Raw genomic sequence first — 26,202 nt, 5'->3', positions numbered from 1 at the left:
GCCAGTAATTTTAAGATTTTTTCCTTGTTTGACTAAATTTAAAATTTTTTTCATTTCTAAGATATAATAAGGGAATTTACTGTAGAAAATATTTCAGAATATAGATTATTTGAGGTATAATAAGGCCAACATATCAGGAAACAGCTGCCATTGAAAAGGTAGGTTATTACTAACAGTTCCCGAGAGGGGAGGGCACATCTGCCGTGGGGGCATGGGGAGGCCAGAGGAGAAGGGGGAGGGCAGGAAAGAGCCTTTATTGTGTTTTCCACAGGAAGGAATGGATGAGGCTGAGTAAGCAGGTTTAGGGTTGGCTAGTTTGAATTATCTCAGAGGCTTTGGGGCACAGGGGCTTCCCTTGTTGTTTGGTACTTGAGCCTGGGGTGATTAGGGCAGATGGATAGTGGCCTGGAGTGTGACAACCAGAGAGAGGAGGTAGCTGGGTTGTGAAGTGTTGATTGGTTGGTTTGTATTTGGAGAGTGTGTTTGCAGGAACTGGCTCACCCTGGGAGGGGCAGTCCCCCCAGGGTCAGCAAGGCCCCACATGTCAACACATCAAAGTACAGAAAATGGAAGATGTGGTTAATACCGAGGGGAAGGTGGGAGCCAGCTGTGGTAGCTTGGAGAAATTGCTGGGGTGTTGACACCCCTTCCACCATTCCCCTTTTACTTATCTGGATAGTTTATCTTTTCCTCAGTATTGTATAAATTACCATGAAAACAATGCCCCAAAACAAGTCCCTAAATCAACCTGCCATCCCTTAGCCAATACAGTGTTGAAATTTGGGTCCAACACTGACAATAATGTTTTCAGTGGAACTAGAAGTAGAAGTAAGTTTAACTGAGTAATGATACAGAAAATCTGAAATAAATGTTAAGAATAATTTATATTAAAAGACATTCTGGGGGATTTCTTGATGTCTGGTTCCTTTCCTCATCTGTGAGATATTTACTTAGGGCTTGTAATTCTAGAGAGTCTCCTTAGCAGAGAAATAGATTGTATATGGTGAAAAGCTGTAGAGCTATTTTCAGTAAACAGTAATATTATCACAGAGATGGCAAGTCTAATTTGCTTGACTTTTCGATTTACAAAAATAAATAAAAACAGCTTCCACATGGATTTCCTACAATAGATTTTATGCTAATTTTTAGCGCTAATTTTCAGAAATTGCTTATTATGTCTGTATTATTAGATGTATTAGAGCAATAACCCTGTTCACAAGTGGAGCACTCTGATTTTCTGATGTCCTGTGTGTGTGTGTGTGTCTTTGTGTGTCTGTGTGTGTGTGTCTGTGTGTGTGTGAATGAATGACTATTTCCCTTAAATGCATTAAATTAAAAGGAAAAGATATATTTTGTATTTCAACTCATACTACAGTTAAATGTTTTCATTTCTGACTTATTAAAAAATAACTCCAGTATGAGTGTAATGAAAGCATTTCAAGTTTTAAAGTATCATATCAGAAACACACAGTTGTAATATTTTTTTTTATAAATTTATTTTATTCATTTATTTTTGGCTACGTTGGGTCTTCGTTGCTGCACGTGGGTTTTCTCTAGTTGCCGTGAGCCGGGGCTACGCTTCCTTGTGGTGCACAGGCTTCTGGTTGTGGTGACTTCTATTGTTGTGGAGCATGGGCTCTAGACGTGTGGGCTTCAGTAGTTGCAGCACACGGACTCAGTAGTTGCGGCTCGCAGGCTCTAGAGCGCACGCTCAGTAGTTGTGGCGCATGGGCTTAGTTGCTCCACGGCATGTGGGATCTTCCTGGACCAGGGCTCAAACCCGTGTCCCCTGCATTGGCAGGCAGATTCTTAACCACTGCACCACCAGGGAAGACCTGTAATATTTATATAAATGCCTGTCATTAAAACATGTGTAAGTCTGTACTCTTGGAGAGAAAACTGCTTGCACCAGGTATGGTTTTGAAGGAAAATGAGAACAGAGGAATGCCCCTTTTGCCATGTTGTCTCAAATACCAATTATTTTTTTTAATTTTTTTAATTGCAGTATAGTTGATTTAGAATATCATGTTAGTTTCAGGTGTACAGCATAGTGATTCAGTAATATATATATTCCTTTTCAGATTCTTTTGCCTTACAGGTTATTACAAGACATTGAGTATAGTTTCCTGTGCTATACAGTAGGTCCTTGTTGGTTATCTATTTTTTATATATAGTAGTGTGTCTATGTTAATCCCAGCCTCCTAATTTATCCCTCCCCTGTTTCTCCCCTTTGGTAACCATAAGTTTGTTTTCTAAGTCTGTGAGTCTCTTTCTGTTTTGTAAATAAGTTCATTTGTATCATTTTTTTAGATTCTACATATAAGGGATATCATATGATATTTGTCTTTCTCTGGCTTACTTAGTATGATAATTTTTAGGTCCATGTTGCTACAAGTGGCATCATTTCATTCTTTTTTATGGCTGAGTAGTATTCCGCTCTACGTATGTACCACATCTTCTTTATCCATCCATCTGTCGATAGACATTTAGGTTGTTTCCATAGCTTGGCTATTGTAAACAGTGTTGCAATGAACATTGGGGTGCACACTGCTCAAATACCAATTATGTTTAAATCAGTTTAAGAGATGTTTATTGTGTGAGAAATACAAAGTGGAACAAACCGGAGTCTACTGTACCTTAGGAAAGTTTAAAGCTCCAGAGGAAATCTGACCCATAAAGAGATAATTTTAATATAAGATGAGAAGGGATACAATAAAAGTATCCAAGGGTGCTGTGGAGCAATAGGTGAGGGCTGTTTCACACAAGGAAACCTTTCTAGTAGGTGAGCTTTATCTGAAGCTTGGAGGATGCCTAAACTTAAACTAGATTTTTTTAAATAGCTGTTCATTGAAGGAAGTGAGCTTACCGCAAGGAAAGGCGCTAGGTGAAATTATCAAGGGATTTAGTTGGTTTTACCGTCAGCAGCACTTAAGGAAAAAGTTGGTGCTAAAATGTGAGGGTGTCAGGAAGGCAGGAGCTCTATCACTGAGGGTCTTGCAGGCCACACTGGAAAGTTTTTCAGTAAAAGAGTTTATTTCAGAAAGATCTTACTAGCTTCAGTGTGGAGGATAAATTTAAGGGGAATAAGACCGGAGGGTGGGAGTTGCTCATTCACAATGTTAATGCAATAGACAGTATGTGAGGTGATGGGAGCCTGGTGGCAGTGCATATAAAAAGTCAGCGATGTGTTTGAAAAACACGGACATGCTAAATTTCACTGGACTTGGAACTGACGGAACATAGGTGCATGAGAAAGGGAGGAGCTAAGGAAAGGCCCAGAGCTCTGTCTTAAGTGACTGGATAATGGATATAAGAACAGGAGCAGTAAGACCCAGAGAAAGACTTAATGTGTTGGGCAGGTAGAGTTAGATATGCCTGTGGAAGGTCCATGTGGATCAGTCTTTCAGGCAACTGGGTACTGGAGTCCCAGTGTTGTGGATAAATGAAATCAGACTTCTCTGATGTGATTGTTCTTGTCCTACCATGAGTTATGAAGCTCTTAAGGGCAAAGCAACACATTTTAAGGAGAAATATTGCATAAAATGTGAGATGATGGCCTTTATGAAAGAGCCTTTATGGTTTTTATTTTATTTTTCCCAAAGTAAAAGTGATTTTTTAAAGTCTGTCTCTACATTATATTTTAAAGGATTTGAAGATGGCTCTTTTGCTGCTGCTATTCTAAATTAGCTGTTATTGACATTTTAGAATCTATTTAAACTGCCTATTTACATTTAAACCACAGATATATTGAAAGGAAAGGGCAGTGGGTTAGAAGAAGGTGATTAATCAGAAACAGTCTGCAGAGGAGATGAAATGGACTCGGCTCCACTAGAGTTAATGTCTGTCAATTAAATAACACTGAGTCAATTAATAATAATAGCATGAATTTTTCCCCCCACCACAAAAAAAGTAACACGAAATTACCATTCTTTTTCTCTAACAATTGAAACTTTGGTTATATTAGTAGCTGTGGCACCAAGGGTGGATCAGAGTGATTCTTGAAATTTCTTCCAATCTAGTGATTCAGATTTTTAAAGAAAAAGTTTAAAGAAGTTTATTCTACTTTAATCCAGTGCTTTGAGTGTGCATGACAACAAGCAATCATTCAACAAATACTTAACGAATATTGACTTACCCGCTGTTGTAGTACTGAGCTTCAGGGGTGGAGCAAAATAAAGTCTCTGGTGCATATACATTCTTGGAGGTGGAGGCATGCTGTAAATTCATGAGCCCATCAATATATCAGGTAGTAGGTAGAGATAAATGCTATGAAGAAGAAGACCAGTGAGTAAGTAGCTAGAGATGAAGATGGCAGACGTGCTATTTTGTAAAGAAAGGTCTAGATAGACATATCTAGAATATTGACATCTGACATTAAAAAAAAAGAGAAACAATACATAGATGTGCATCTATGTAAAAATTTGCAAAACTAAGCAAATGGCACCTTGTAGTATTTTTCAACTTTAGTTTCAGAGATATATTTCACTCTTGAAAGTAACTTGGGTATTTATATAAATTACATAATGTTAGATTTCATACTACCTCGTTAACATACATCTCTACTGATCTTTAAGCAATTCAAATGCTTTAATTAAACACTTTAGAAATTTAAAGTCAGAAAATAATTGTTCCAGTGCTCAAGAATCTCACTACAAGAATGCTCATTATATCAATAGAAATGTTTGGATTTGTAGAAAATGTTGGTATTTGTAGAAAACCACAAATTCCTTAGACAGACGTACAAAAAGTATTTTGATATCTATGTGGCGTGATTGTAACTAATTTAAATTGATTATGTTTTTGCTTTCTTAACATAAATTTTTTACAGTGAGTACATATTAATTTCATGAAAATAAAACAAAATTAGTTAAAAATATTAGGGCTTATGCATTACCACTTAAATATTAATAATCAAATTTATTTAAGGAGTAATCAGTAATCACTTAAACACATATTAGCAATTATCATTATTGCTTTTAAAAGTCACTGTTTATGCAAAAACATTTGATTAACATGAAAAGAGCTTCAAAATCCTTGCAAATCCTTATGAAATAGATAACTAAGAAACATTTTATAAGTTTTTGTCCTTTTTTTCTGAATAATTTACTTATTTTGTGGAAGAATAGATCATATAGATGATAACTATATTTGTAGAAAATTTATTGTGTGCAAAGTGAAAAAATAAAAAGCCTGCAAGCTTCTCAGGGCCATTGTACAATAAAAGAAATGGGGGTTCCTTGGGAAAATGGCTGATTCTAGGTCTGGGGCAGGAAAAGTGCAAGATAAGCTTAGGGCATCATATAGTGACAGAAAGAGAGAAGAGAAAGAGGAAAAAGGAAGAGGATGAGGAGGACTAGGAAGAGGAGAGGGAGGCTTGAGAAAGGGGAAGGGGGAGGGGAAGAGGGGGAAGGAGGATGGGAGGAGGGGGAAGGGGAGGGGGAGGAGGGGAAAAGGGGGAGGGGAGAAGGGGGAAAAGGGAGGGGGAAGGGGGAGAGGAGGAGGGGGAAGGGGGAGGGGAGGGGGAAAGAGGTAGGGGGAAGGGGGAGAGGAGGAGAGGGAAGGGGAGGGGAGGAGGGGAAAAGGGGGAGGGGAGAAGGGGGAAAAGAGGAAGGGGGAGGGGAGGAGGGGAAGGGGGATGGGCGGAGAGGAAAAGAGGGAGGAGGAAGGGGGAGAGGAGGAGGGGGAGGGGGAGGAGGGGAAAGGGGGAGGGGAGGAGAGGAAAAGAGGGAGGGGGAAGGGGGAGAGGAGGAGGGGGAAGGGGGAGGGGAGGAGGGGGAGGGGGAGGAGGGGGAAGGGGAGGGGAGGAGGGGAAAAGAGGGAGGGGGAAGGGGGAGGGGAGGAGGGGGAAAGGGGGAGGAGGGGAAGGGGGAGGGCAAGAGGGGGAAAAGAGGGAAGGGGGAGGGGAGGAGGGGAAGGGGGATGGGAGGAGGGGGAAAAGAGGGAGGGGAAGGGGGAGGGGAGGAGGGGGAAAAGAGGAAGGGGAAGGGGGAGAGGAGGAGGGGGAAGGGGGAGGGGAGGAAGGGGAAGGGGAGTGGAGGAGGGGGAGGGAAAGGGGGAGGGGGAGGGGAGGGGAGGGGAGGGGAGGGAGAGGGAGGGGGAAAAGAGGGAGGGGGAAGAGGAAGCAGCAGGGGCCACAACCTACCAAAGAGACACAGGAGCCAACCTGAAAGAGCTCCCAATGGCTAAAGCTGGAAAAATTTGAATAAGATAAGTATTGAATTAAACTCAACGAATAAATAAACATGCACAATCCCATAATTATATAAATAAATGATTGAATGAATGAATAAATAGAAGAAATCTTTACAGAAGAATTCTAAATAGTATATGTAGATACTCCCCCTCCAGGAGGTAGAACTTAATTCCCCTTACCTTAAACATGGGCTGGACTTGGTGACTCACTTCCACAGAATAAAGTACGGAAAAGGAAAAATAGTAACCTGACAGTGAAGAAACTCAGCAGACATCACCTTGACCACTATCACAAGTGGAAAGTCATGTTGAAATCGTGCCTCCCCTGATAGGAAGTGCTGAGGACACCCCAACTCAGTGGTTTTTTCCCCAAACTCCACCAGTCTAGTCATAAGAAAACTTCAGACCAAGCCAGGATGAGAAGGATTCTACAAAATACCTGACCGGTACTCTTCTAAAGTGTCAAAGTTATGAAAGACAGACTGAGAAAACATCACAGATTCAAGGAGTTGAAGGAAACTAAGGAAACATGATGATGAAATGCAATGTGAGATCCTGGACTGGATCCTGGAATAGGAAAAGCAAACAAACAAAAACATTTGTGAAAACTGGTAAAATCCAAACATAGTCTGTATTTCAGTGAACAGTGTTATACCTAAGTTATGTCTTAGATTAGACAAATGTACCAGTTATGTAAAATGTTAACATTAGAAGAAACTGGGTGGAGGGTGTGTGGGAACTCACTGTACTATCTTTGCAACTTTTCACTAAATCAAAAATTATTCCAAAATAAAAAGTTAATTAAAAAGAAAACTGCAAAATAGATTCTTATTGAAGAAACTGGACATCCAAATGATGGTATATTTTTAGCTAATTAAAATCCTGTTTTGGGAAAAACAATATATGAGATTGAAAAAAAAACAAACTAGTGTTTAGTAACAAAACTATATAGAGTATGATCCTTCTGTGTATCTATGTACATACATTACATATATACAAATTAAAATAATCAGAAATGTAAGTTATCAGTGGTTATTTCATGAAAATAGAATTATGTCCTTTTAATTTTCTTCTTTAAATCTTCCTATTATTCTCAATTTTCTATATGAAAATGAAACATTTATGAGAAAACAAGAAATCAAAAGTTGTTTATGTTGTGGTGCTATATTCAAATACATTTTTAATTTTTTCAAATAGCATAAATTACATTTCTAATTATATACACTCTTACTTTATGTAAGTGCCTTGCTGCACGAAAGTCAATAAAACATACTAATTTGCTAAACCCTACAATTTCCCCACATTATAAATAGATTGCCCAAAGCTCAAGCAATTATTATACATTTTGAACCACAATTAAATGAAATGACATTCTCCTTTCTCTTTCCCTTCCTCTCTCTCTCTGTTTACACACACACACGTATATGTAATAATGTATAGTTTCTTGCATTATTCCATACATTAGATAGAGAGATAGATGCATAAAATCTAGAATGACACACCATCAACACTGGTTACCCATTAAGACTGGTGATCTCTTGTCTTGGGGATTTACATTCTACATTCTATATTTCTGTATTGTTCATTTCTTTTTAACAATAAACATATATTACATTTGTAGTAAAAATTAGCAAAGGTACTTTTTTAAAATAATAAAATCTTAGATGATAAACAATTTTCCAAACTATCTCATCTGAGTATCTCCAAATTCAGACAGTAAAGACTAAGTAACAATGAAATGTTTTAAAATAAAAGCCTTCTCTGCTGTGACGATTTGATGAATTGGGCACGTTACCAGCTCTCTGAGTTATTGTTAGAAACAAAATCATGGAAGCACTGTGATTTCGCATTCACTTTTTGACTAGCCATATTGTTGTTCAGATTGCTTAAACAGTTCAACCACACATATTTAATCACTGCATAGAAAACTTTGTTCTAGGGAGTGAAAAGCAATCAGGGTAATAGGGGAAAAAGCAATCAGGGTAATAGGGGAAAAAATATGGCTTGTCCCAAAATAAGCACAACATACTATTAGATGTCAAATGAAATTGTAATGTATTTTGTAGGAAATGGAACTAAACTCTGATGGATTTTACAATATCCCAGACTCTCTTATGGTGCGTGCTTATGTATAAATTATATATGATAGATTATTTCTAGGAATTTTGTAATTTCAAAGCCAACTCTGAGTTCACATCCACATGCTAATATTGTGCAAGCATTTAACCCATTCCTAGAAGAACAGTTTGGATTTTGTGATGAGTGATCTGGCTTGCAGAGCATTTTTATTAGTTTCTCAACCGACCACTGACCACTTACTATTTGTAAAATGAGGTTTGGTCCTCATGAAAAACATTCCTTGTGTTTTTTTTTTTTTTAACGTCCTAGGACTGTCTAAATGATGACCATCCTTCTTGTCACTTATTTCATTGCCCTAAAAGTAAGGAAGAAAGGCATCAACATTTGCATAAGTCACTATTCTGTACCTGGACCTGATTTTGAGTTAGGAGGAAACGGGAGAGGGGTGAATTCTTTCCTCTGTCTAAGCTCCAGGAACATTTACTTCCTAAGAGATGAATGGGGAATATTTTTTGTCAATTAATGTATATTGAAGGTATATAAAATGACTGTTGTTGATATGAAATTGACTGCAAAATTACTTTCTGGAATTCAGAATTTACTCCCTCCTTCTGACTTTTTGTTTATACACTTTTCAAGACAAAAAGTCATTTCAACCAGCTGCTGGATTATAAATTCAATCTGGGATCCAATAATCAGATTCCACGTTTCCTCAGTTTTATCTCTCATCACAAATGATAAAGATATTGCAATTGGAATTCAGTTGTGACAGTATAGATGATTAAGCTAAAATCGAATTGGCTTGGCAGTGTTAGCAGAAGCCAAAATTTAATGGCTGCTTTTTTTCCTCCATAGTAAATAAACCTCTGTGATTCACACTCTCAGAACAGAATTCTGTTGATTAAGAAAATTTTTATGATTATACAAAGTCTTATAGTAAATTATTGACTCTAAGAATTAAAACAAAATTCCAAGTTATATTTTTCTTTGTGAACTTTTTAGAATGTAACAATTCTCTGAACTATTATTTAAAAACATAAATGTTTGCGGCGGTAGGATATTTTTAAATATTCAAAATCTATTGATGATTTGAAGGGAAAAGTTAGAGATATTCTAAGCAATATTTGAAATAACTGTATTCATATCAATTCACTTTATAGAATTAGTTAAAAGCAAAACTTATACTGGCAAGCACTGCACAGAAAGAGTGAATATGCTGCCGGTACTGCACAGAAGGGTGAATATACCTACGGTAGCTCTGCTCCTCTGCCTAGGCTGCCATGATGTAGCGTGCTATCGTTACTGTTACCGGGATCCAAAGTATTCCCCATGCTGATTGAAGTAAACCAGTGCCAGAGAACTAGGACATGTAATGAGAAGATATTTCTCTGACAGGCTTTAAACTTGCTATTATTTTTCTCCAGTGTCTCCCTGTGGATTCTTTGGCAAGACCTTACCCCAAACTGAGAGGCAGCTTCATCCTGGCTTATAATTCTAAGATAATTAGAACTGTCCAATTTGTCTAGATTCTCTACAATTTAATATTAAGAGCTAAAAGTAGTTTCAATGATAAAGATCTAATTATGGTAACTAAGCTTCTATTTGTACTTAAAATTTGATCTGAATGATTACAGTTCATCGTTGACCCATTCCATGGGTTGGCAACCCACTAACCAACAGTGTGTAATAAATAAAATCATCTCATTTTCTATTTCTGGTGTGAATAAGTAGCAATTATTAAACTATTGCCCACCATCCCTTGTTTCTGAGCGTCGTGAAAAAATTGTTCACATTTCTAAAAAAGTTTATATTTCATGTTTTCAATGAAATTCCCTAAAATAAAATTAGAACTACTCTTATCCCAGTATAGGCTAGATACTTGTTCTTCTAATTATATATGGGTGAGGATGTCTTTGTTTAGTGTAGTCGAAAACATGGGCAACCCAATTCTCCATTCCAAAGGCAAGGGGCTAACAAGGAATTTGAGACAGACACGAGCCCTAGAAGCAAATGGTAAAAGCTTCTTAAAGTTCACTTCACTATATCTAGGCACTACCATAAAGTTAAGTGAAACTGTAGTAGAATATAAAAACCATTGGAAAAATGAGTATACCCTAAACCCTGCATTCCAAGATCCTTCATTGTTATGTCATGGAAAATAAAATTTGTGGGCAAAATATTGATATATATTTGAAATCATAAACACTCAGCCTCATTTAAGAAGGAAAATAATAAAATCTCATAATATCTCAGGGATTAAAAATTTTACTTTTTTCAAGTAAACTCCAAACTTCTAAGTTAAAAATTTGACGCGTGTAAAGTCATTGATGGAATTTATGTTATTAGTATTACAAGTTACATTGATAAAGGTTTCTGTGATCATTCTTTATAAGTACTTCCCATAAAATCCACTTCAGGACACACAATCAACCAAAATAAGAAATAGAACAAGAACCCAGGGCTAAAGAGTTTTCAGGAAAAAAACACTTTTTTCTCATTTATTCTGTGTAGACACTCACTGAAAGAAGATATACTTCACACTGGATGACAACATACAATAATTAAACTAACATATTATTTATTTCTTCTTTTAGGGGCTGATGTTATCAACTTTGATGGTCATGTTGTGTTACCATATAGATTCAGAAACAAGAAGATGAAAACACTGAAAGATGTCATTGCTTTGAAATTTAAAACCTCCGAAAGTGAAGGGGTAATCTTGCACGGGGAAGGACAGCAAGGGGATTATATTACTTTGGAACTGAAAAAAGCCAAGCTGGTCTTCAGTTTAAACCTAGGTATGTCCTGACTTTTGGCACCATTCTTTTCATTTATTAGTCTTCCCGTTAGTTAAATGCTAATGGTCTTTAATCCTTAAAATGTAAATTGCAAAAGGAGTTCACATTATATTGTCAATCCAGTTTTAATTCATAGTGGTTGATATATATTGATATACTTATTCATTCAAAAATATGTATTAAACACCTGTACTCTGCAGGTACTATACGAGCATCTAGGATACAGGGGTGAAGAAAATGGAGTTCTTTGAGTTCATGAAGTTTATGACACAGTGGGGGCATCAGACACTATATTATCTATTACTATTTTTATAAAACAACTAAATCCAAAGAAATGACTTCAAATAATGATGAGGAGTGTGAAATCAATTAAATAGGTTAATATATAAAGGATATTGCATAGGCAAGATGGGTCAACATTAGAATATGTAGTGAAGAAGGTCCTCCCTGAGAAGATATTCATGCTGAGATTTCAGTGATGACAAAAACAAGCCCTAAAAATATCTGAGAGAAGGTTAATTGAGAGGAGGGAATCACGAAAGACTAAGACCTGACATGCTCAAGGAACAGGAAAAGGCTGGTGTGGGTATTTGTAATGAGTAAATAGGATAAAAGATGAAATCCAAACATTGAGGATTGTTGAAATACTGTAGTGTTCTTTAGGGCATGGTAAAAGGTTTAGATATTATTTTAAGAATGGGAAGCTATTAGTAGGCTTTAAACCCTAGCATCATGATCTTATTTTTTTTAAGTACTGAGACTTCTGTAAGAGAAAACACTTGCATCAACATGAGAGTCTGGTACAGTGAGAGACAGTGAGAGACAACACTGCTTGCTACAGTGAGAGCACTGCTTGCAGAAGGTGGCTATCAGTGGAGATGTAGAGAAATTGATCCACTTGGGAGATGATTCTGGTGGTAAATTCAGTATCATTTGTAATGATTTGGATATGGAGTAAGAAAGAAAGATAATGTATAAGGGATAATTCCTAGGGTATGGCTTGAGTTCCAAATGGACATTAGCACCATTTTCAGAAATACAGAAAGCTTTATTTTCTCCACAGAGTTTCTTCTAATAGAGAAGTATTAGTTTTTTCCAACAGAGGAAGTCTAGAGATCTGTTTGGATATGGTGCATTTTAGTTGCTTATTAGGCATCAAAGTTGAGATTTCAACTAGGGAGTTGCATGTATGAGATTAACAGGAGAAGATACTACATGGAGACTGAGAAGAAGTGGACAGTGGATAGGAGGAAATACTAGTATGTGGCATCACAGAGACCCGGGAAGGACAAGAGGTGGTCTACTGTGGTCTACTGTGTCAAATTCGCCTAAAACGTCACTTAAGAAGACAGAAAACTGAGGTCACTGTTTGGCAACATTGTGGTTACTGTTGATTTATTCTCAGTGGAATAGAAAGGACAGTAGTTTTATTGTCATCAGTTAAGAAAAGATGAAAGGTGTGGGAATGAATATTTTAAATATTATCAACTAGAAATGAAGGAATCAGAAATGATTTGTTTACTGGAGAATGAGATGAAACTCAAAGAAGGAGTTATTATTTTGTTTTGGGCTTTTGTTGTTGTTTTTAAGTGGACAATCCTAATACATGTTTGGTTGTTGATAATGTAGCTCAGGTTTACTTAAAGTTAAAGGGAAGATCCACAACACAGATACTGACATTCAAAGTTACAATTCATGCAAATCAACAGTACATTTATCCTCCTCTTGCTTGCCTAAAAATTTCGGGATTTATGCAAGAGTTGTTTGAAGGGCATCATATATTCTGTATTTTTTATGCTGCAGTGACTTTAGAATTCTATAAAGATTTTATAGTCTATAAAGATATAAAAGACTTTATAATCTTTATAGAATCCTTTTATAATCTTTTAAAATTCACATGTTAAATGCATCCCAATGGAAAGCTATAAAACTAAAAATTAGAACACAAAAAGAGATCCTGCCTATTTACTTTCCTTATCACTATGGTTGTTCCAACATTCTTAAATATGGCTTGTGTCCCTTATATTAACTTTTATTACTTTGAAAATCAAAATTATACTAAAAATTAAAACTTCAGTTAGTTTTTTTGGTTGATAATACTTGCTATAGTGTCTACAAAGATTTATCTTTTATTATAAAACTTTTCACATTCAAAATCTCTGATAGAAATAATAATTTCTATAACAAAGAAGAAAATTATCCAAAAATGCTGATTATATAATTACACAGAAATATTTTAATTTTTATATTAGAAAATCATAAAATGAAAATGCCTGCCAAAACCTGGGAAAATGCAAATGTCAAATATAGAATTTTAATGTCATTCATGAATAAAAATTCATTCCACTCTGTAATAATACCAAGACTTTAGGAGGAAAATGTTGCCAAAAAATATAAGGAAAACTTGTAGAAGAAACATTATAAATAATCTATAAACACCAAATGCTCAAACTATCTATAAAAGAAATGTACAATAAAATAACAAGATTCCAATTTTTTCAAGTAAATAAATTTAAAAAATGATAGTATCTGTGTTGGTGAGTTATGTGACAAAAAGGATTCTTTGTACTGTTCCTGAAAATATTTCAAGAAAACAACTTGATAATGTATCTTCAGATATTTTAAATTCTTTATATAAAGAAATAATAAGAAATAACTTTAGGATTTAAGTCTAAGGATGTACTTTGCAATATTCATTACAATAACAAAAATTGAAAGAAATAAAGCTTAACATATAGAAATAGGTGGGTATGTGTTTAAAATGTCTGTGAATAATTTGGGGAATACGGTACAGCACTAAATGAGAACCGTAGGAAAATATAATATACCAATATTTTATATTATGTGTATGAATTATATGTATTATATAATTATATGTATATATAATTAAATGTATGTAAATGAAAAATGTCTGGAAGGAAATAGACCATGCTATCTTTAGTGATGGAAATGAGTGATTAATGTTTTACATATTAATTCTTTATAATATTCTCTATTTGTAATATTAAACATGTATTCATGCATTACCTGGGAGAAACATATCCCTAAATAGTTTTTGAAAAAAAGGTTCAGTAGAAGCTAAGAAAGAGGGATGGGGGAAGAGAAACCAGAAAACCAAAAATAAGTGCTTTTTAAAAACACACACGCTAACACACACACACGCACATGCACACACACACACACACTCAGAGCAATTGGATCATATCCAAAGACGTTTATTTTTTCAAACCTTTCTCCTGTTTTTTTAAAAAAAGTGAAATGTACAGAATAGCCTTTAAAAGCCGCTGGGGCTTATAAGAGTGTGACATTACTGTTCTGAAACAAGAACTGATCATATGGCCTCACTAAAAAGACCATTACCATGTCATTATTGGAAAGCAGTTTGTGTAGAGTTTTATTGACTAGAATTTATGACAGCGATGGAAACACATCCACTCAAATATCCGCTGTCACTCTTTAATGCTGTTACCTAAATATCAGGCACGTGAGTTGCTGCTTAGCCTTCTAGTCTAAATATTTAAAGTAATGAAACTGAATGTAGTCTTTCACTTAAATTTATTCTTTCTTTTCTTTCTCCCTGTCCCACCACCAATGTACATACATAATCATAATCACAATCACAGGGCAACATTTGATTTCATCACCAAAAGGAAAGAAATTTCATCTAGGAAATCCATAGAAAATGTCAGGTATAGGCATATTAGCATCCTAAATGTGAAAAAATGAAAATAATTTAATTCTTCAGTCAATTGTGTGTTTCTCTGATTTCTATTATGCTCTTTATTCTGAAGCAGTATTGTATTTTTATAGCATTTAGCTTTGCCTGACCATCAAAAGCAATGCTTGATTAGACAAAATAAAAAATGGTAAAAAATATGTAAACAGCATCCAGAGATGACTTTAGTAAACATTTCAGATTCTCACAACCGTCCACTCTTATTTATAGTCTTGTTGCTATGGAGATCTTATTTCAAAACTGGATTAATGCTGCATATATAATTTTGCAGTTTTTTATTTTAACGTATAACTTGGGTAAACTTTCCATGACGTTAAATATTATACTGATTATGGCTTTTGGAATCAAAAAAAAAAAAAACTGAAAATTGTCATGCCGTGTTTTCTTGACCAAAAATAATAACAACAACAATAATAATAAAAAAATTAACAGGTAACATTTAATGAATGTTCACTATATGTCAGGAAGTGTGTAAGTTCTTTGCTTGTACTAATTAATTTAATCCTTACAGCAACCTTGTAAAGCAGGTACTATTATTCTTCCCTTTTTACATGTGAGGAAAGAGAGGCCTAGAGAACTGTCACCTTGGCCAGGATCATGGAACAAGCCAATGGTGGAACCAGCATCAGAATCCAGGCGCTCTGGCCCCAGAGCCCATGGGGCAGTGACTTTATAAAGAATCTACCAAATTTAGCAGAATTCATGGCACAGTAATTGGAAAAAAAAAAAAAAAAGCTCATGTTTTTTAAGGGAGCAGACTTTTCCATCTTTAATAGCTTTTATGTGGTTTGAACATACAACTGTTTTTAAGTGCAGTTACATGTTGGTTTTCCCGTGTTAACTTCAATAGACAGAGCTTTAGAGAAACGTCAGCCCTTGGTGTTGTAGATGAAAGGTCTACTTCGACGTAGAGTTGTGATGGCTTTGCCTTGTTTCTTTTCCACTCAGGAAGCAACCAGCTTGGCCCCATATATGGCCACACGTCCGTGAGGACAGGAAGTCTGCTGGATGATCACCACTGGCACTCTGTGGTCATTGAGCGCCAGGGCCGGAGCATCAACCTCACCCTGGACAGAAGCACACAGCACTTCCGCACCAATGGGGAGTTCGACTACCTGGATTTGGACTATGAGGTAAATTTGAGGATGTGTAAGTTGTAATGCATCAAGTGGCTGCCTCAGTTTCCTACTGTCTTGTTGTATTATTGTTAATCATATACCTTCCTATACCATTTTCATTTTATCCTCCAAAGAAAACTTAACTTACAACTTGACAACCTAATTTGTTAATATGTCGTTTTATTTATTTCTAAATTATTCATAATGAGTTCTTAAAACATGTTTAAAAACTTGGTACCAAAATAACATACTGATATATTTAAAGAGAAGGACCATTTATCATGTTATCACGGCCATTTAACGAAACCACAATAAATTTAAGTTGTAATCTTTTCTTTGGTAGTTAATTATAAATCACCTGTTCTTGATGATGTACAGTATATTATGTACATAGGATTGTCTAATATTTGTTACAAAATATTGAATAAGAAATCCTGAGTTCTGGTATATGTTAAGTCATTGACAAGTTCTGTTTTCTCAGATATCGTTGTCATAAAAGAAATAAGAATACAGAATATTTTAAAGAGATTGTCCATAAATAAAAATATTTCTTTACCTTCCAAATGATCAAAGATGAAAAAATAATCAATGATCATATTGTTGCCATAAAAAATATATATTCTCATAATATACTGGTAGGCGTATCAAGTTTTTTAATTATTTGGAGAACAGTTCAACCTTAAAATGTCCATCAAAAATGTTAATCATAAATAGGGATAAAAGTTCTGTAAGAAGGTGTTCATCACTGGGGCACCCCTATGAGTTTGCTGTGCCACCTCCATGTGCCTTGGCCCCCAGTTTTGAAATTGCAGATGTATACATATACATATATGTATGTTACTGATATCCGTACATAAATCTTTCAGAACATAGAATGTGCTTTACCATAACATAGTAAGTGAAAAAGTCAGGATTTACAACTATGTTATTTTCTTTATATGTTTAAATAGTTTCTAAATTTTCTGTAATATAAATACATTATATATGTTTCTAAATAGAAATTTAGAATAGAATATGCCATATAAACTTTGATATAGAGACCTTATTAACATTAAAATAAATCTAAGGTTATCAGGAAATAATTACTCCTCCAAATATCTCTTTAAAGTAAAAATGATGGTTGAAAGGGAAAGAATGTGAAAATCCCTAAAATTTCTATCTTCTGTAAATTAATATGAATCTTGACTTATGTGGCTTATCTCCTACTGTAGGAGAGAATTTAAAGATGAATTATTCATTCTCCATTCATAAACTTTGAAGTATCATAGAAGAGGTGAGAAATCCTGGAACATTAGTAATGGGCAAACACAATTCCAATTTTCAAAAACAGAATTAAAAATTTGGGGTTATAGACCCTTTGAGTTTTTGATGAAATCTATGAATATTCATGCACACACAATGCTTTCTATGGGGTCAGCAGTTTCATCGACACTTCGAAGCCCCTCTAGATAGAATACCATGTTTGAGAACCTCACCTGTAGACTAAAATGCCTGAGACATATTTGTTAGAGAGACACAGGAAAAAAATTTTAATTTACTAGAAAGAATCAGGAGAGACTCAACATATTTCTCTTTGTAGAGCTACTACCTGATTACTTTCCTCAGATCCTGCAGTTATTGGCAAAAGCTGCAATGAAAATGGTTGGGCCTACCTTTATATCTCAACATGTTTACCTGAATATAAAGAGATTCTCTTGGCTTATTTGTTTAAAGAAAATTAGGGACTATAGTAGAATCGGTCTCTCAGTGTTTTTGCACACATCTCCTTGCACGAAAGGGCTCATTATGACTAACAAAAGACACACCTGTTACTCAGGAAATTGCAAGGATTTTAGGAGCTCTGTGCCAGGAACTGGGAACAAAGACCAAAAATATTTATTATACTACACCATTATTCAATATTTCCATCCTGTAGACAAAATAAACATAAATAACCTCAAGAGCATACACGATAGGAAAATGTAGACATGAGTTCTGAGTAGTTATTAATTTTTTGTTTAATGTATTGAATTTAAAGCTTATATAATTTAATTTTTAACAATGACTCCAACAATCAGTTCTCATGAGCCAGTATTGGCAGGATGCAGCACACTGCTGCCTAGCCTCATTCCCGGGGATATATTGATACATCATAAAAGAAGCAATAGAAGACAAGTTTGCTCCTTTGACATAACTCAATTTGGGCATGTCTGGGGGGGAGAAGCCTTAGCCGTTCACTTCACTGACCTCTCTGTAGCCTGTTAAAAGTGAGCAAGTCACCATTGCAGTCAAGCTGCAGCTACGTGGTGACCTGAGAAGCGTGCAAGGGTGTACAGAGGCAGTTCACTTCATTCTTCCTCCTCCAGCCAGTGACAACGCAGGGCAGGACAGCAGACTGGTGTTTGTCCTGGCTTCTCTCCCTTCTTTATCCAAATGCCAAGATACACCCACTTTGGATGTTATGCCCTTGCCTTTGCCATACAGCTCTGCTTGGAAAGTAGAAGAGTGCCTCCCCCTTGCCCACTGTAGAACTGGGCTAGGATTTTAGAAACCGGTTGAGATTTTGTAGAGAATCAACAGCATGAGCTCAAATTGGAGCCATAGTCCTGGGTTTGAATCCCTTTTTGCCCCTAACTGGTTGTGTGACAGTGGTGAAATCACATTCCCTTTCTATAAAGTGAATATAATAGCACATTGCTCATAGGGTTATGTGAGGAGACAACAGGAAGTAATAGAAATCACCACATATATCAGTTATAATTAATAAGACTGAACATAACAGATACATGTTTATTCCTTTCACATAAAAGGAGCCTACAGGCAGGTAGCCCTGGGCTCAAATGGCAGCATCATGGTCATCAAGACCACAGTCTACTTTTATCCTGCTGCTACTCCATCCCCTCTGCAAATCACTCCAAGATCGTCACTCACGTTCCATTTTGTATTCCAGACAGTGCAAAGGAAGGGAGTGAAGAAGACTGTGCCCCCCCATCCCTTTAATTATAGTTCTTGGAGTCACACACAACCCTTCCACTTAAATCTCATGAGACCAAAACTTGTTCAAAGAGGTTGGTAAATGCCATGTATTGTCTGGGGAGCCTGTGCCTAGCTGAAAAGCAATGGTTTTTTCTTAAAGAAGGTGAGAGAAAGGATACTCAGAGGTATCTAGCAGTCTCTGCCACCCTTTGGAAACTCTTGATAGCTAACAAAAAAAAGGTCAGTGCAATTCTTTTTTAGAGTCAACATTGTCATTGAATGGCAGCGCCATTCATAAGGCAATTGTGTGAGTCATAGCAATATCAGATTATTAATCTAACAACTGCAACAGTTTTCTTTTTACCATGAGAATGATTACAATATCACAACGTGTTTCCTTTTATTGATGAGAATACATAACAAGAAACAAGTAGTGAGCACCTAATAGCAAATGATGAGTTACATTAGGAATTGGGATTTGAACCCATGTCTCTTAATTGTAAGGAATCTGGTAAATTGAGCCTGTGACGCTTCACCAGGGTACCTTCTATAAGGTAGGACATGAGCCAAAGGTTGTTGAAAACAGAAAAACCGTAAGGAGTGTGTGAATCATCATCTGGAAGGAAAATGAGAGTCCCCCCGTAAAGAAACTACGCACACAGAGAAGGAATAAAACAATACTTTTAAATAGCATTTAGTAATATTATTCAAAATGTGATGCTGCATGTCATTAAGGCTGGAAGATTTTATTACTGGAGCAGAAATTGACAAAATTGATAAAATGAATTTTAGATGGGAAATACAACACTCCATTAAAGTATCATTAATTCTTACCTTTGTTATTAATTACATGTATATAGCACCTAATAAGTTCAGTTCAATGCCACTTGAAAATATTTTCCTAATCTATTTTAGAATACTCTATTATTCATTTTGTAGTTTCCTTACTATTTTTTATGTATTCTTAGTTTTTCTCTTTTCTTCCCATGTTTAAAATCTAAGGTAAATGATATATATACAGCTAACCGGTATTAATACATTTAATTTTATTTTAAGTGAGGTTTTTTGGTTTTTTATACTGTCTCATAAACCATCATTAATTTGTGCTTTGTCCCTAAAACCAGTTAAGCGTTTAAAATGCATATACACACTACTATATATAAAATAGATAAACAACAAGGACCTACTGTAGAGCACAGGGAACTATATTCTATATCTTGTAATAACCAATAATGAAAAAGAATCTGAGAAAGAATATATATATGTGTATAACTAAATCACTTTGCTATACACCTGAAACTAACAACATTGTACATTAAAAATTTAAAAATGGTTAAAAAATAATTTTAAAAATTTAAATTTTTTTAAAAGTAAAAATAAAATGCCAAAACATAAATAACAGAAGCATAATTTGTGTCTTCTAAAACCCAAAGATCTCTGCTTTATATATAAAATATGAAGTCTTGACATTGAAATATGTCTTTCATTTTCAAAACTTTGTAAGAAAAATTGGTAATTTAATAATAATTAAGAGAAATATATCTGGTTTATATATCTTGATATTACAGCTATGATTAATAGATTCATTCACTACTAATTCTTTGTTAGCAGTAAATGTCATTGGCAATACATAATTAAGTATAATTTTGTATTATATGAAATTGATATTTAGTACTATAATTGGATCAAAAATATGTAGAAAAAGATATACTCTCTTTTTATAGGCAATGATTGCTTAAGAATCACAGCAAGGAGCATTGACCTTATTCCTTAGGACCTAGGAGACCTATAATATCTTTAAACCTGTACTTCTCAAATCATGGCCCCCAAATCTGAAGATGTTCCTAATCAATGTTGCAATTAGACTTTTGGAACTATTTTCTGCATTCAAATAAGACCAATGAATTTTTTACTCTAATGGTCATTAGACTATAATGTCTAAATAGGCTGAATACAATTTTCCTTGCTTTTGGCTGAAGTTTTATAAACTTAATATATTAATGCTGGTTATTTCATAATGGCTAGAAGCATTTATTGATAGTATATCTTTGAATGATAAGCATAAAAATGTGTTCTTAATATTACTTAATGAAAGATATTTGCTGTGTACAATCTTTTAAAACAGTCCCAGGAAAATTGATAAACTGTCTTCTGTGTATTAAAATGCTAGGGGTTGTTGCTATTTTCTTGTTCAAGTTACAGTCTAATTTTCAGAATTAATGACAATTAGCATATACTTCAATAACAACATAATTTAATATGCAACAGACTTTGGAGGCAGAAAAAAATGTCTGTATATATTGGTCGAGGTAAAGATAACTGACCTTGGATCTAATAGTAGTTTTGTCTAATTTATTGTAAATTTTTTTTTTTTTTAAGTTGAATACAGTATGAATGTTGACATTTCGTCTTTTTTTTTTCAAAGATAACCTTTGGAGGCATACCTTTCTCCGGTAAGCCAAGTTCCAGCAGTAGAAAGAATTTCAAAGGCTGCATGGAAAACATTAACTACAATGGCATCAACATAACTGATCTCGCAAGAAGGAAGAAACTAGAACCCTCAAATGTGGTAAGGTTTTTCACCCCCAAAATATTGGTTCATAGAAAAATCAAAGAAATTTTATTGTGTCTGGACTGTTAATAAACAACAGCATCATAGCATTTATCGTCAGGCTTGTGGTGAGTTCAACCATATAAAACTAACTTTAGAGTTACCTGAAGATATGGAGATATTGAATTTACTCTGAGAATAGATACCAGTGTTTGAGTTAAATGAACCAGAAAAAGACAATAAGTTTGATTCAGATGGGGCCCAGAATTTCAGCCCCAGTGTTTCTGGATTCCCCATGGCAGAGGAACAGGCATACCTCATCGCAGCCTTTCAGCAGCCCTTATATCGGCAGCCTCGTGTTTCCAAATGTCACATCGTATATAGCTCTGCATTTCTTGATGATGACGTAATTCAATATTTTAAAAGTTTTAAAACCAGGAACTTTATTATATTTACTTCCATGTTTCCAAAGTTAATTCACTCAAATATGTAAAGAAATAAACTTCTTGTCCAAGCTAAACATACCAAATATTATGCAATTAAATAAAGATTGATTAGATTGGATAGTGAAATCTGTGACCCAGAAGCTCACAGTGGTCTTCTCTGACTCTGGTGTGAGTGTTTCCAGGTTGAACTATTTCAAGAAGGAGAGTAGAAATCAAAGAACATGCTAGCACACTTGCGTTCCTACGACACCATATAGGATCACTACAAGATATCAACTTAAAAATCTGGTATGTGAGTTCCTTATGGCTCTGCAAGAGCAGGAGTTTCTTTAATCCCAAAATGTAATTGAGAAGAGCCTGGGAATCCAGAGGTCCATATATTTGGGAGCCAGCAGGAGTGGATAATATAATGAGTATTTGTGCTATGCTCTAAAAGACTCCGGTCTTGTTAACCCAAACTTGAGTCTAGGGTTTTCATAAAATTACTGGACAAATGGAAATGCTGAATGAATAACCAAGAGTTCAGGTTGGATATAAGAAACTATAAAATAATAATTAAATGCAAAATTTTTCTTTACTAATTATCTTTCTTAAAAATAATGATGAATTTATACTAATAGTTAAAAATTGAACTTTGGTGAAATTTTCTCATAAGATATATTGACTGTAGAGAAAAATAATAATAGCTCCATGTACAGGCAAAAGGCACTGTACAAGACCTGTTACATTTATGGTAATCTAAGAACAATACTACAAGGGAGATACTGTCATAAACATTTTGTAGATGAAAACTGAGATTTAAACTGGAAAAATAACTTTCCAATAAACATAGATTGTGGATGCACAGTATCCGACCCCTGAGGTCATGGTCTCTTTCCATGCTGTGTTATTTCTTAGCTAGAGCAGTATTTATACATAGGCTATTTTAAGTTTTGGATAAAATGGCATCAGAGTCCTTTTGTTTCCTCAGAAATTGTTACTTAAGATAGAAGGGTACAGAGTCCAAATCATCATAATACCTTTTCCATTATTTATACCTTTAAGAAGTAAAGTGTTATTTCTGCCCACACCTCTCAGTTGGTCCTCATATGTATTAATTAGGTACCCACACTACAGAGAATTGCACTCCGGGGGACTCATTCCCAAACCAGCTTTAACCACAAAATATATATTGTGCTTATAAATGCTATTTTAACTTGAATAACAAAGACATTTAGAAAAGCATGAATTATCTATAATTATGTTTGTTAAAATAGAATGAGCAAACATAAAAAAGGCTTTTAAACAAAAATATACCTATGTATTGAAAGTTTAGGCAGTATAGAGGCAAGCCGGACATTTGCAAGCAGCTCTACAAAGGCAAATATTTACGTAGGAAATTTGCTTTCAAAGATGTCAGGTGCTGATAGTTCAGTGGAATTGACTCAGCACTCATCCTGCGCCCCTCTCCATATACACACCCATTTCCTCAGTATACGGTGGATCCAGAGTCAGCACCATTACTCAGAAAATACCTTTAACCTTGCGGGGAGACAATCCCCACAGCACAGGCATGCAGTCATTTATGACATCTCCGTTATTATGCACAACCAGTTCTTTTCATCGGGAAAAGTAAGCATTTAAAAATAATCATCTGTGAAGTCACAGCACAAATTTAATTTGAATATTAATTCAGAGAGACAGCCTAGCTTAATGTACTAAAGTGGAAGAGCTATGCATCTAGGGACAAATATGCGGTGTTGTTAAACAAACAAACAAAAAATGAAGTGAAAACGTCTCCAAATCATATTCCTCAAGATATGGTGGGTTCAAAAAAAGATGGAAAGGGCTTCCCTGGTGGCGCAGTGGTTGAAAATCTGTCTGCCGATGCAGGGGACGCGGGTTCATGCCCCAGTCCGAGAAGATCCCACATGCCGCCGAGCGGCTGGGCCCGTGAGCCATGGCCGCTGAGCCTGCGTGTCCGGAGCCTGTGCTCCACGACAGGAGGGGCCACAGCAGTGAGAGGCCCGCGTACCGAAAGAAAAAAAAAAAGATGGAAGAATATGTAGATTTTCATATCTTTAAAAGGAAGGTACTTAGATACTAGAATATAAAACTCAATGTATTTGAATAATAAATCAAATTTCCTTGTACCAAATAGAGGGGGTGTGAAGGGGAAGGAGGAAGTTTTAATTACTGCAAGTTTTCTTTTCCTTTTGTACATTCATGTCACTGTTTCCACAAACATTAATGTGTTATATATGCACACTTCATGGGAATTTATTTATTTTATAAATTTATTTTATTTTTGGCTGCGTTGGGTCTTTGTTGCTGCACACAGGCTTTTCTCTAGTTGCGGCGAGCGGGGGCTACTCTGCATTGCAGTGCGTGGGCTTCTCATTGCAGTGGCTTCTCTTGTTGCGGAGCACAGGCTGTAGGCGCACGGGCTTTAGTAGCTGTGGCACACAGGCTCAGTAGTTGTGGCTCACAGGCTCTAGAGCGCAGGCTCAGTAGTTGTGGTGCACGGGCTTAGTTGCTCCACAGCATGTGGGATCTTCCCAGACCAGGGCTCGAACCCGTCTCTCCTGCACTGGCAGGCGGATTCTTAACCACTGCACCACCAGGGAAGTCCTTCATGGGAATTTAAATGAGATTTTTGAGTTGAATAACAAAATAATCTGAGATAATCACAATCATGTTGATGCTAAATAGTTAATATTAATTCATATATATTAGGTATTGAGATAAAACCCAAGAGCATTTGCCCCATAATAGTTTAATAAATAGCAACCGAATGATCATAGTTCCCACTGAAACCAGATTTATATGTTAACAAACATTTGACCAAGGCCATCCAGAAGAGGACAAAGGCATTCCCTCCCTGGCTGATGCAGCATCAGTTGTGGGGGAGGGAAAAGCAGCTCCTTGCTGTCTTCAGAAGGTCCAGTGGTCCACACCCAAGCCCACCACACAGGGACACATCCATTCCATAGTCAGCCCATCACATCCGGCTGTCAGTCTCTCAATTCCATGCTGGATGGTGCTTGTACGAATCCCTCAACTTGGTAGCCAACTGCCGTACCCTGTTAGCTATAGCAGGAAGGACATGCCGAGGTATCCAACTGCTGCATCCGTGTCACACTGCTGCACGTGAGAATTTCACACAGGCTCAAGTTCTGCTTTGAAATTTGTAAAACTGTCGCTTTGTCTACTGTCTTCCATGGATGCTTATTTTATTCTACACTTTCCTTAAAGCATGCCCTTCTGTTTTCCAGGGAAATTTGAGTTTCGCATGCGTGGAGCCCTACACGGTACCTGTCTTTTTCAACGCTACCAGTTACCTGGAGGTGCCTGGACGGCTTCATCAAGACCTGTTTTCGGTTAGCTTCCAGTTCAGGACTTGGAACCCCAATGGTCTCCTGCTTTTCAGTCATTTTGCGGATAATTTGGGCAACGTGGAGATTGACCTCACTGACAGCAAAGTCAGCGTTCACATCAACATCACGCAGACCAAGATGAGCCAGATAGATATTTCCTCAGGTCAGTGAAATCTATTCAGTGTTCGCTCCTGAAACTATCGTGATTTCCACAGCTTAAGTTCTGTTGTTGCTGTGTTGGTGTCACATGCTCATGATTATGTTTGGAATCAGACTTTGGAGGTACTCTCTTAGCTGCGCTGAGTGCGGATTGAATGAGGGAAACAGAACCTCGCTGAGATGGTGAGGGTGGGCAAGGAGGAAAGTTGGTTGAGACTGTCTCAGAGGACTGAAATCTTCCATTTTTTTTTTTGCAAATGCTAGTTCATTTTGAATAGAGCAGTGGATACTCCTCTAAGTTAATGTTATATGTTTAAAAACAAAGAATGTTTATTTGATTAACATAAGAAAGAGTAGTTTATCTTTTGACTTTATGGGCATTCAAATACCTTTTACTATTAGTAATAAGACTATTGATTTAATTATGACTTTAAAGGTATATTCTGCTTGAATCAAAAGCTCAAAGTGATCTTGCTAAATTTGTATAACGTGTCAGGAAAAAAAGGGGGGTGAGTACAAACAGGAATGACAGGAGATATGTATCGACTGAGGGCAGACTGGCCTGGCTAAGCAGAGTAATTTTTAAACTTGACATGGTAGTGGTATGATAAACTGAGACTTAGGTAATATTGTTGTTATTTGAACAAACTTGGCGACCTTGGAATATTCCTTGATTATGATGGTGCAAAGAAAACTGAGATTGCAAAGTGAGATGTCATAAACAAAGAGAATAATGTATGATATGGGACTGATAAATAATTTTTAAAAATCACCAAAGTTCTCTAGATGTTTCTTGCAATAGGTGTTTTAAG

The 26,202-nt window shown here is 36.0% G+C and overlaps 1 protein-coding gene across 1 annotated transcript in view; it reads left to right on the top strand.

Annotated features, from left to right (window-relative positions):
* Positions 1 to 26,202, top strand: part of CNTNAP2 (contactin associated protein 2) — a gene marked incomplete at both ends in the record, with an annotated part of 2,009,686 nt that overhangs the window by 873,788 nt on the left and 1,109,696 nt on the right. Inside the window, 4 exons of the mRNA XM_082661728.1 lie at positions 10,866 to 11,069; positions 15,754 to 15,938; positions 21,304 to 21,447; positions 25,130 to 25,394. Coding sequence (XP_082517854.1) covers positions 10,866 to 11,069; positions 15,754 to 15,938; positions 21,304 to 21,447; positions 25,130 to 25,394 — 798 coding nt within the window. The remainder of the gene's footprint in view (positions 1 to 10,865; positions 11,070 to 15,753; positions 15,939 to 21,303; positions 21,448 to 25,129; positions 25,395 to 26,202) is intronic.

The sequence above is a fragment of the Grampus griseus genome (genome assembly GCF_964374135.1).
Source record: "Grampus griseus genome assembly, chromosome: 9".
In the NCBI taxonomy this organism is placed as follows: Eukaryota; Metazoa; Chordata; class Mammalia; order Artiodactyla; family Delphinidae; genus Grampus; species Grampus griseus.
This window is presented reverse-complemented; position numbering and strand designations above follow the sequence as displayed.